Source organism: Helianthus annuus, chromosome 2, assembly GCF_002127325.2.
Source record: "Helianthus annuus cultivar XRQ/B chromosome 2, HanXRQr2.0-SUNRISE, whole genome shotgun sequence".
In the NCBI taxonomy this organism is placed as follows: domain Eukaryota; kingdom Viridiplantae; phylum Streptophyta; class Magnoliopsida; order Asterales; family Asteraceae; genus Helianthus; species Helianthus annuus.
The window spans coordinates 90,847,270-90,860,419 of record NC_035434.2 but is presented as its reverse complement, the minus strand read 5'-3'; the positions used below and the strand labels follow the sequence as shown (position 1 = coordinate 90,860,419).

At 32.6% G+C, this 13,150-nt stretch overlaps 1 protein-coding gene across 1 annotated transcript; it reads left to right on the top strand.

Moving 5' to 3' along the window:
- The first annotated feature begins 7,862 nt into the window (after positions 1-7,862).
- On the top strand, positions 7,863-10,778 carry LOC110919638. The gene is made up of 6 exons (XM_022163906.2): positions 7,863-8,433; positions 8,838-8,906; positions 9,018-9,122; positions 9,787-9,906; positions 10,387-10,476; positions 10,565-10,778. Exons 1-6 carry the CDS (start codon positions 7,927-7,929, stop codon positions 10,679-10,681), a joined length of 1,008 nt encoding a protein of 335 aa, XP_022019598.1. The 5' UTR covers positions 7,863-7,926; the 3' UTR covers positions 10,682-10,778.
- The last annotated feature ends 2,372 nt before the right edge of the window (positions 10,779-13,150 follow it).

Here is a 13,150-nt window from a genome sequence, read left to right as displayed (position 1 = left end):
TCACAGTTGGTGGTTGGGGTCGGTGGCTGGTGGTGGGGGGTATAGATGGCCAGTTGCAGAGAAAAGGGGGTTGTTATTTCTTTTACAAAATACACCCTACATATAAGTTATTTGTACAATAGTCCTTGAAATAATAAATGACAAAAATACCCTCATGTGCAAGGCACATGATCATGCTTAACAGAAAAAAGTAACTCAGTTAGGGTCAAAGGACATAGCGTGCAACATTTTGAAACAATAAGTACAAAACTCGTCAATTCTAAAGATAAAGGACACCGCCTGCAATTGCCTATATACATAAAGGACAAAACTTGCAATTCACTCACTCTAATATAAGAAATAAGTACAAATAATAATACTATACATGTATACATATTTACGATACATATCCATTTAACTATTTACTTGTTTATTTACTTATTTACATTCGAAAAATATATATTTATATATTTTTTATAATAATAAAATCTGAAAAGATTTGATAAAAATCTGATGAAAATTTTCCTTTCATCAGAAATAAAAATTGTGTTTTTAGAAAATCTAATGGGTTTATCAGAATTTATCAAAAAATATCAGAAAATTTGATAATTTTATCAGAAAGTTGTATTTTATTTTTGTGGACCAAATAAATAAATAAATAAGTGTAAATAAATGCATAAAAGAAATAGATAAATATATAAATTTATGTAAGTGGTTCAACGTACGACCATGGACATAAATATAAAAACAGAAATGAAATAACTGAATTGAAATAAATGAAATACTGAAATGAAATAAACAAATAAATGAACAAAATAACATAAATGAAATGACTGAAGTAAAATAATTGAAATTGAAGAATAAAAGAAAATGGTTCGATTCCGAACACATAACTGAATTAGATAAATAATTGAAATGAAGAAAATGTTAGTTGAACAATAAAAAGTTAGTATGTTAGTAATGTTAGCGGTTAGTCAGTTAGTTGGTTAGTAGTTTGCTGGTTAGTGAAACAGAAAAAGAAAAGGCTATCCAACAGTTAAATATTAACAAGTTAGTAAATAAGGAAACAAATAAATACAAAAATGTACAAGTATTCACAGTTTGTACACCGGTAAAATAATGACTCGGATTGTTCCGAAAATTCGCCGTGCTCCCTGGCAACGGGGCCAAAAACTTGGTGCGCGTTTATATACACATATTATTTACATTGATTTTACACACACACACGTGGGTTCTAATATTTATAAAAATGGTTTATACCTTAACATTAAAACACACACAACAAAGGACAAGTGTATTCCGTCATATATGTAGTAAAGTATTGGTAAGAGCCAGATATCGATCCATGAAACACGGGCGTTATTAAGTACTAAATCTTTGTCATTAGATTACCAGATAAAATGATAGGTGAATGGTTGTTTTGTGATAACTTCCACTTTTCGGTAACTTTCTTACACTTAAAATAATCATTTTAGCTACATTTTTATGCATTTTGAACACCCGAACTGCGTATTTCGTGGCATACACTTAGAATACTCATGGAATACTTACTTAGGATGCATATGATTCATTTTTATTAAGTACATTTGAAACAGTTTAAACAATGGATCGAAACTACTAGAAAAGCACCTAGTAAACTAGTATTCTGACGAAAACACAGGATCCGCAGAAATCATCTAAACGACATCTTTAGGACTCAGACGAAAGTCCAACATCTAATATATATTAAACCCTAACTAGGAATGCAAGGGTTTGATTTAAAACCTTTCCGAAGTCCGATAACACTAAAAATTGCCCGAAAAGCACTAAAAGCGACGATTTCAACACTTTTCCGCAGAAATTCTGCAGAAATCAGCTTTCTAATATTCTTACAACCTTTAAAACTGCTATTTAACATAGAATTCATGTGAGGATACATTCGGGTATTATCCGAACCAATAACGACATCAATTCACACAAGTTACACAACTTAGCGTTCAAATAACGACTAACGGAAACAACGCCAAACGAATATCCGAACGATATCGGATCTTTTTTTTAGTGACCATCTAACATTATTTGGATCATTTTGGTCTAGTAATGGTCACTTACCACATTTAAATACTTAAATCCCTAACACATCTAAGCTTTCCTAATCAAGTTCTACAAAAATTCTAACACTTTTAATCAAGTGAAACTAGTTAAAAAGGTTCACCAAACATGACCCCCCCCCCTATTGTGAACCACCCCCATGTGGGACCCACATGCTCAAGTTGTTGCTAAAAATATGTAGATATTTTTACTAGTTATGCAAGTGGTGAATGTTATAACAATTAGTTACAAGATTTACCAAGCACTTTCCATCACTTTACACCTTCCATAACACACACATGTGAAAACTCTCTCAACCTTCATACTTTAGCCAAGAACACCATCAAAAATCTTTCACTTTTTAACACTTTTTTGATGATCAAGATGGAGCTTGATGGTACTTAGGAGGATCTAAAGACACTACAAGAAGAAGCAAGCTTTTCTTTCCATTTCATAGCTTCCAAGCATCAAGATCAACATTTTTCTTTTCTTTGACCATCATCTAGATCATCCCTAGCCATTAGTGCTAGAAGTAAGTTTCTAAAATCTCTTTTTCGTACTTATTTATGTATTATTTGGTTAAAGAACATGTAATAAACTAAATAATCATACAAAATAATATGAAAATACAAAGAAGCAAAATAATAATCATGATATAAAAGTGTGTTTATGTTGTGATTTAAGGATGAATACTTGCATATTTGATCTAGTTTTGATGATTAGCATATGAATAATTTGTTAGATGATGTTTAAAAACATAATCTAACAAGTATAGAAGTTATTGTTTAAGGGTTTTGTTAAACATAAATGTTTAGATGGATGATCATAATCTTGGATTTTGTTAAAGTATAAGAGGTTTTTCAATAAAAATAATACTTTTACAAAGTTTTAAAAAGAAACATACAAGCTGAGCTTTTATAAAAAGTTTGTTAAAACTAGAAGTAAATCATGGATTTTGAACTAGTTAACTTATGTTATGATCATACCAAAACCCTACATGTTATTGATTTCATCTTGTTAAGATTTTGATATAAATCTCATATGTTTTTATTAAGAAAAATATGAGAAGATTATTGGTGATTTTATAAGAAAAAGATATGTTTTATATAAACATGGCAAAGTATATATTTCAAAGGAAATATGGCCATTTTTCTTAAAAATCATAAGTTATAAAAACTATTATTTTTGACAAAATCTTTATTAGATTAAAAATATTTTAAAGAATAGTTTTTATAAAAGCAAAGTTTGATATAAATATATATTTTTGAGAAAATATATATTTAGTTAACTTGACAACTTATGTGCTATGTGTTATTTATTTGTATTAGTTATATGTATGATAACTAGGAACTTGAATACAATGGTGCAAATAAACACAATGTACATTTCGACTAAAGTCTTACAAGACTACATTTAAATACGCCTTAAAAACAACTTACGGGCATTCCGAGCCTTCGGACACAACTTATGTTCAAAACGGACGACGGGCGAATCTATAAACATATCGCCATTCCGAAGAGTTACTACGACGCTTAGGCTATCTTTCGATGCAAATACATACAAATCACCGACAACAATATCCGGATGTTTTGAAACTTATAAAAACTATTATGTATTCTTTTAATTAAAAAGCCTATATTTAGTAACTTTTATAAAAATGAAAGAATATATTTTAACACATGGGCTTATTTTATACAAATTGGCTTATTATACATATGGGCCTATTTTATATAAATGGGCTTATTTTTAATACAAATGGGCTTATTTTACATATGGGCTTATTTTATACAAATGGGCTTATCATCTTAAATGGGCATAACATAAATACATGGGCTAAGCTCAATATAAAAAACTCATGGGCTAAGCCCAATACCAAACATATGGGCCAAGGCCCAATAACATTAAGCCCAATAACCTTTAGGCCTAATACTATTTAGGCCCAATACTATTAAGCCCAATAACATGAATACATGGGCTAAGCCCAATGTCAAAACATATGGGCTAAGGCCCAATAGCATTAAGACATGGGCCCAGCCCAATGACATATAATTGATGAAAATACAATTATACAATTTATTCATACAAGTCATGAAATCAAGAGGACAAGACCCGATGATACAACTCACAAGATACAAGATTACATATATATATATATATATATATATATATATATATATATATATATATATATATTTGGTGAAATATATATATAACAATTTAACAAATCATACATCTAATACGTAGTTCAATGAATAACAAAGACATACAAGTCTTAACACATATTCAAGATAAAAGACTTGTACTCAAGTCATTACAAGACCGAAGTGTCTAACAAATATAGAATGTTTGTAGGTCGTGACACTATTCAAGACGACCGTACGTCAGATCACAGTTACTTACCATTCACGGACGCAATTCAGTGAGTTCATGTCCCATATTCATTTTAAATGTTTTACAACTTTACAACTATCGGGGAAAATACATGTTCAATTGTATGTTAAGTCATGGAATGAAACACCTTAGATCATGTGCGATTAGGGTCATACATCTAAGCACCATTAATCAAGTTTGGACCTAGGTACAGAGGGTTAGATCTAATGGGTTTTGGCGAGCCCCACTCTTGGTCGTGGACCCATACAGAAGAGTGCATTTGTGTCCCAGTTGATAGTAGTCGACACGAAATCGTCTAGGTTTGGATTGCTTCCTAATTCGTCACACATATTAATGTCCTCGCGAAACATTAATGATCAACGATTTCATTGACGCTTTACATACTACATCATTACATACAGATACATTTTATACAACTCACATTTTATGGATACATTTTATACAACTCGCATTTTGCAGATACATTTTATACAACTCACATTTTACAGATACATCTCATACAACTAAATTGCATGAACTCGCCAACTTTTGTTGATGTTTTCAAACTTAACATGTATTTCAGGAAATTTGTGGACCATGCAGACATTTCAGTCAAGGAAAGCAAGTATCAAGACTCCATGCCATCATTTGAAGGGTTTGCCCGTTATATACCGCCTCTTTGCGGTGATATAGTGGTCAACGCCTTGACATTTTAAGACTTACATTTTGATGTATAAAACAATAACAACTTACTTTCATTTGATTTTTTTGTGACCAATATATTTAGCTTATGTTGCGTTCTTTTGAAACGATTATGACAATGGCATTGGAGCTTGTTTTTATTCATTTAGTATGTTCACTTATATTGTTATGCAATGAGAACCGATCAGATCACACCTCGCGCTTCCGCTATGAGCGGGTGTGACATGTTTAACTAAGTTATCTAAATTATATCTAAAATATAAATATACTATTATCTTGTTGCACAAATATCCTAAACATGTTATCTATATCACATATGTCACAAAAAAACACTTAATCAATTTTCCAATTTCAAGACAGTTAGTCATCAGCTAGGAGTTTTCTAACATGATAATTCTTCGGAAAGTTAACGCGATAAACACACGTTAACCACCTAAACTCATTCTTTAGCGAGCTATTGATATTTATTCATGTGAACCTTTAAAGATAGATTAGTCATCCGCTAGGAGTTTTCTAACCTCACTTATCAAAGAAAGCAATACCGACGGTCACAATACAGCCACGAGGATAAGCATTTAAGTAGATCATATAACAAAATATTTCACATTTACAAGTCTTGAACACAAAGCTACCATGTCAGCAATTTCAGATCAAAACTACTAAACAAGGATCATAAACCGCGTTCAAGAACATGTAATCAACACTATATAATTCGTTAGAACCCTTACGTGCAAGAAAGCATTCCTAATCAAAATAAGATATATCTTAGATAAAACCAATACCCCTCTCGAGTCTCATGGTGTAAACAAGTTTACAAACAAGTGATTAATCAAGAAATAGTTACCATCTCACTAACCACATATTCATTATCCAAGACAATCAAACATAATCAAGAACTCAACATCAATGAAACATTCATTATATAATCATGAAGATTCATACAAACAAGATTACAACATAACAATTATTCAAGAAACAAGTTCACTACTACTATTACGTAATACTACATTAAACATAAACTAACATCAGCTCAATACTTGAATAATGATCAGAAAACATGTTCAAGAACAAGGAATCGAACCATAAACAAGCAAGGAATTGATGGGTTGGATCGGTTATGCTTCCACTCGATCTTGAGGCTTCAAATGGATCTGATCAGTACTACTTCGGAACCCAGAAATCGCCTAGAAAAATGGAGAAAAACCCAACATTGAAACCAGTAGCGAATGGCTCTATTTATAGGCAACTTTTGGTATGGCACGGTCTTGCGACAGGTGTTGTCGGGTGACGTTATTTCTCCGATTCGGGGTCAGACAAGTGGACTAGTGGACAAGTTGTCTGAGTCATCAGATTGGCACGGTCATGCCATGGGTCGCACGGTAGTGCAATGTTATCAGAACTTTGATCAGAAAGCTTGGTCAAGCCATTGCACGGTCATGCGGCGGGTCGCACGGTAGTGCGACTCGGGGACAAATTGGCACTATCAGTTGCACTGGCAGTGCTTCCGAGATTGAGCGATCCACACGGTAGTGCCATCAGGTCGCACGGTCGTGTGACACCTGGCAGTAATCAAAATTTTGTCCGTTTTATCAGATTTGCATCGGAATTTGTCCGTTTTCATCAGATTTTTCTTTTGTGCTCCGTTTAAGACCTGAAAATATAAAAGTACCGGATTTGGTACCTAAACGTCGCGGTTTCGGTCAAAAACACTTAAAACGGAAGTGTTTTGGGGTATAAAAACATGTATAATTCAACGTATATCGTTAATATATTTGATATTGTAATTTTTTATTACATATGGACAACTTAAATTTATTACATATGGTACAACTTAAATTTGATAGATGTTTTTTAAATTCCCTTTTTTTACTATTAGAGCATTCGCATTGTATTCTTTATCCATATTTATATAATTACACTAAAAATCACTATCTTTTTTCTATCATTTTTAAGTAAGGGTGGGAGTTTGCTACAAAGTCCATTTTTCCTACAAAGTGTAAAAAGTCATAAAACATCACAATATCAACCAAAAAATACACTCAGAATTCATAAATAACAAAGTGAAGATTACTAAAACGTCATATTTGTGGGTTTTGTGTTGTGTTTTGGATGATAAGGCTTTGATTATCGAATGACTAACATTAGTGTGTTTTATGTTGATTATCATGTTGTGTTTTATATTCATTGTTCTACGATGGTGTGTTTGAAGTTTTTATGGACTGTTAGGGTTTGGATATTGTGTTTTAGTGATCTTCACTCTATTATTTGTGGGTTTTGAGTGTGTTTTATGGCCGAAATTGTGGTGTTTTATGACTTTGTACACTTTGTAGGAAAAATGGACTTTGTAGCCGAACCCCACCCAAGTAAGTAAATAATATTTTATATACCTTTATTATTACATTTTTTTTCTTTCCTTCATTTACAATCACCTTTAAAAATATTAAAAATTTATAAAAGGTGAACATTATTTTCCATATAATTATAGATGAATAGTAATATTCTCATATATTTTTTTTCTCCTCCACTTACAACCATTCCCGATCACTCCTTATAAGATAAGTTTTGTCACTCACATAGATGCAAGATATCCATTATCAACTCTTATTATCAACTCTTAGGCAGATTAAATAACACTCAACAGTTTTGACAAACAACAAATAAAGAGAACAAATGAAATAGCATTTAAAGTTTTGTCAAACAAACAAGAAATAAATAGTATATATAGATAGAGAGAGGCTTTCTTATTATAAAAGTATTTACTGTTTCACCTCTCCGAAAAACCTTATCTTAAACCCTGAAACCGTCATGAGCACCACCCTCTTCTTCCTTCCAATTCCAAATCCAAATCCAATCCCACTACTACAGGTCTGCACTTTCCCATCCATTTCCCCAATTCCCTCACTCCCCCGAATCCGCACCTTCCCCTTATCCCTCAAACCATTTCCCAAACGCCGAGACTTCAGAATCTTCTCCGACGACGGAGACGGCGGCGGCGACGCAGACGGCGGCGGAGATGACGCAGACGGCGCTGGAGAAGCAGATCACGAGGACCTGGACGAAGAAGAGGCAGATGAGGGGGATAATAAGAGAGACTACGACGTTGAGTACGAGGAGGTTGTCGGTGGTGGTGGTGATGATGGGATTACGATGGTGCATAGTAAGAGCTTCGTGTCCACTCAAGGGTGGAACTCCGAGGAGGTTGTTGATTATCGTATTAACGAGGATGAGTTTCATAAAATAAGTTTGATGGATTGTGATTTTTTTATCCGGAAGCCGCCTGATCCCGATAATGATGTCTACGATTTCAGAGAGGTATATCGTCTTTCTTACTTACTTTCTTAACTTATCTTGTTAAATATATGTTTGTTTAAATGGCATAGAAAAAACAAGGGTAAATTAAGCATGCTTTAACAAGGTGTTGGATAAACCTTCAATGTTAAGTGGTTGAGTTTCACTGGTTTTCTGCCAAGTACAAGTTGTGTTTACCAGGGAGGGTATTAGTGGGGCTTTCCATAGTTCCACAAAAACGTGTTGGATAGTTGATTTGGATGCATATCCAGTAACTAACTGAGGTCTGGTTGACCTCAAAGTTGGTTCAAGTTAATAAAAAGTTCAGCATTGGTAGTGCTAGAAAAGGGTTGGTGTCCAATTGGTCAAGAAAATTTAAAATATTATTATGTGTTTACACCAAAATAAATAATGGTTTGGTGTTGCAGATGTATGTGACCGAACCGGATACTGATATCTATGCGATTCCACGTGTTCTTGCGCCCATGCCCGAGAAGGTTAATTTTCTTAGTTTTTAGTTTTTTTTTTTTTAATATAAATGATTCCTTTTTTCATATTCAAAAGTAGAGTTTTATAAGAAATCAAGAGGATAATATTTTGAATTGCAGTATATTAGATGTGCAAAGAGTGACTGGGGTACCTATAACGTCACAGAACCGCCAATTGATGCACTTCGGGATCCCATGTACAAATCAGAGTGGGAGGTTATGAAGGTGAGGAACCCATGATTATATTTATATAGCTCAAATTAGGATGAAATGTATCTTGTTGACATAGTCTTGCTAAATTTGTTGTCTGCTTTTGATTGCTCATCATTTTGTGCATTATGGATGGCAGTTACTTGTGAATGTGTTGGTTATGGTAATGTTTAACGGGTCAGACTGGTGAAATAAAATAAAAGGCTACGGGTCAAATGAATGGAACATTTTCAACATGTTGATAGTGGGCCAATGTGTCTTCTTAAGATACAAAACCTCCTAATCTTAATAGCTTTTAGTTCTTATCGGTATAAGATACCTTGTGAAATCATATTTGATACACCCGTGGTTTCTAAAGTAAAAGCCAAGTATTTTGGGCAAAAAGTTTTTTGGCTCAACCTAACACGTTACAACTGATACAAATGTTGTTTTGACCTACTTTCTTTCTATCTCAGTATGATTTTGTGGTCTGCATAAGGCTCTTGTTTCTTGATACCTCTATGTAATGAGTCAAAATGGATCGGGTCGCTTGGGTTGGGTTAACTGCAAGCAGATTTTTTAATTAATACATTAGATATGGTTATCAAACTATATGTTTACTATAAATTATGCTCAATATGTAATTTTCTTTCGTTTTCATCCTTATGATGCAGTATAATAGCTCTGTTTCTTGTTGAAGGTGTTTTTGACGAAGCACTACAGGAACCGGCGGTTGGATGATCCCGATTTTGTGCTTGACTTTGAAGAGATTTATGTTATAGATTCAAAGACAAAGTCGATAACTCGGGCCAAAGTCTTGGTAAGTATATATATATATCTACACTCCCATTTTACAAACTACAGATGAGGCTTTGTATCATACAAAATGTTATCCAGTTGGGTAGTGATTTTTTTTTTTTTTTTTTTTTTTTTGTACTTGGTGGGATAGGTTTATCTTGTCCATTCTAATAATGATTTTAGTTATAAGAGAATTATTTTGTCCTAATCTGAATAGTTCTTGTGAATAATAACAATTTAAGATATTACATACATTATTATATTTAAAATATATTTTAGATCACTTTCAACCTTTTTCTTTACTAAATATACTTGTTGGCGTAAGTCCCGTTGAGTTGATGGTCTGCTTTGGCTGTTTTTGATAAATTTATCTGTGCTAGTTACGGTTTCGGGAAATGGCAGCTGAGTTACCTTTCGGTTTAATCCTTTATGTTTTTTACCTTGGTATTATATTACATACATATTAAAGAATGATAATAAATATTATGACCATGTATTACAGGTGACAGTTCCTGAAGGAAGAAACAGGGATCGAAAGAACGATTTTCTGGTTATTCGGGATAATGCAACATCATTTAAAATAATTCCCTCGGTGATGATCTTGTCTTGTATATATATTAATTTTAGATTCAAGAGTATTGGATCTTGTCTAAGCAGATGATATTTCTTTATTCTTGTAGGAGGAGAGAGATGATCCAACGACTGTAGTTCACAGGGAAGAGTGGGACAAGGGCAGAAAGGACATGGAAAGACATCTCAGCAAGCTAAGGGACTTCAATGTTTCAAATTGGTTCTAGTTTTTGTTGCTTCAAATTTTGTTACATGTCAACAAGTATGAATGCTTTGTTCAGAATTTGTTTTTTAGTTAATTATTATTCTCATTATTTTGTAGTTTTTGAACTTTTATTTTAGATTAGTATCACTTTTAATTTATTACCAATTATTGTTATTGTTATATTTTAGATTAGTATCACTTTTAATTTATTACCAATTATTGTTATTGTATATGGGTAAAACAAACCTAAAACAAACATGTTATTGATGCCATATGAAGAGATGTACATAACGACGGGTAAGATCAAATAAAAAGTTGGATCAAATAAAAAGTTTATTTTGCCTAAGTAGGATGAGAAGGAATCTTAATCATTCATTTTTAAATTAATGGTTAAGATGAAAGTGTAGGGGAAAGGATGAGTGTAAGAGTATCTTGGGAAAATCATATTTATGAACTTTCTCTCTTCACATGCAAGGCACATGCATATTCCACCCTCATTTTTTAGACGTTCATAACTTTTTTATACGACATTATTTTTTCAAAAAAATTTCACCGTAAAATCGAGCGTCTTTTTATTTTTAATTTGAGAACCATATTGCTATATAAAATATGAAAACTAAAAAAACCCACTAAAATGTGTTGTATTTCTATATTGTATAACATTTTTTGTGCTAGATTTTTGTATTATATTTTTGTGCTAAATTTTTTGTGTTGGATTTTTTTGTCTTAATTTTTTTTCTCAATTTTTTGTGTTAGATTTTTTTGTACTACATTTTTTTGCTAAATTTTTTCGTGTTATATTTTTCATGGTTGCAAAAATCGCGACTAGTCGGCGATTAATCGCTGACTAGTCGCTAGTCGCCCATCAACTGAGTAATTTTCAGCTAATCAGTAAAAAAATCGCTAGTCGGCCTAGTCGGCCCTAATCGGCCCTAGTCGGGCCTAATCGCGACTAGTCGGTCGGGAAAAATCGGAAAAAATCGGGAAAAAACAAAAAAAATCGGAAAAAATCAGAAAAAACCAAAAAAAATCAGAAAAATTCGGAAAAAAACACATATTCCAGCCAAAACCTCCCAGATTCCGGTCAAAACTTGTCAACTTAAAAAAATTACCTATAAAAATATGTGTATATATGTATAAAAACTTAAAATTATATGTAAAAAGTCCGATCCGATTAATCCCGATTAATCCCGAGTAATCCCGAGTAGTCGCTAGTCCCTGCCTCACCGACCCGCTAACGACTAACGAGTTCTCCAACCTTGATTTTTTGTACTATATTTTTTGTGCTATATTTTTTTGTACTACAATTTTTTGTGCTATATTTTTTTTGTACTGGATTTTTTTTTACTACATTTTTGTGCTATATTTTTTTTTGTTGTATTTTTAAAAAACAAAAGAGGTGTCACATGTCATTTTCACTCCTATTTATAAGGACCAAAATGCCCTTCATTCCCACTTTTTAAGAGTGTCACATGTCATCATCACAATCCTTCTTAGGCTACTTAAGCAAAATTCACTTTTTAATGGATCCTTCCTCCATAACGCAAACCTAAAAATCAAAATAGAGGGTTACAAACATGTCTAAAATCAAAATACAAATCTTGATATTATGGTGGTTATAAGCCCCTTTATCTTCTTCATACCAATGTAGTCTATAGTCGTTTATATTGATGATCTAGTAAAGCCATTGCAACACATAATATGTAGTAAATTACAAATCAATACTGTCTACTCTTACACCATCCATCGTTCTTTTTTAATTTGTCAACATGATAATGTGAAAGTCGTTAACCAGATCTTTCTCTCTTTCTCTCTCTCTTTCTTTGTTTCTCTCTCTCTATATATATATATATGTATGTATTGTTAGATAATATAATGTTCTCTATCATTATTATTTAGTTTTATATATTTGAACGCTCTAAAGTGTATTATTCATGTCTATATATATGTAGTTGTATCTTCCTATTCAATCAATAAGAAAACGATCTAAAGTGTATTATTCATGTTTATATATATGTAGTTGTATCTTCCTATTCAATCAATAAGAAAAGATCTTTCACATTCAAACATGGTATCAGCCATTCCCCTTTGTGGTTGAGTTTTGTTGGCTCATGTGGATCCTACCTTGAGAACAGAGGATAGAAAGCCAAAATAGTTTTGCAAACAACTGATCAAGAATAACAGTGTTTTGGATTCCTTCTCCTCTTAATGACGAAGGCATTAAACAACTGCTGCTTCCTAAGGTCTGCTGGTTTACAAAGTCTGTTGAAGTTAAACCACTGATGAAGACAAATGTCTGATCACTCTTTGAAGAAGGTTTGCTAAAGCTTCATTAGAGGATAGAGCTCATCAGAGGATAGAGTCATCTGTGCTTATAATCAGTGCTTTGTAATATAATAGTGTTTAGCTATAGCAGAGTTAACAACTTGTTATAGTTGTTAGATGTCATTGTTTAGGTGATGTCAGCAAAGATTCCACAGTGGTTAGCTTT

Excerpts from the sequence above, each read along its gene's own strand:
- LOC110919638 (XM_022163906.2), top strand. The coding sequence starts at position 7,927 with ATGAGCACCACCCTCTTCTTCCTTCCAATTCCAAATCCAAATCCAATC. Across the intron at positions 9,907-10,386 it reads TAACTCGGGCCAAAGTCTTG|GTGACAGTTCCTGAAGGAAG; the intron begins GTAAGTATATAT and ends CATGTATTACAG. Across the intron at positions 10,477-10,564 it reads CATTTAAAATAATTCCCTCG|GAGGAGAGAGATGATCCAAC; the intron begins GTGATGATCTTG and ends TTATTCTTGTAG.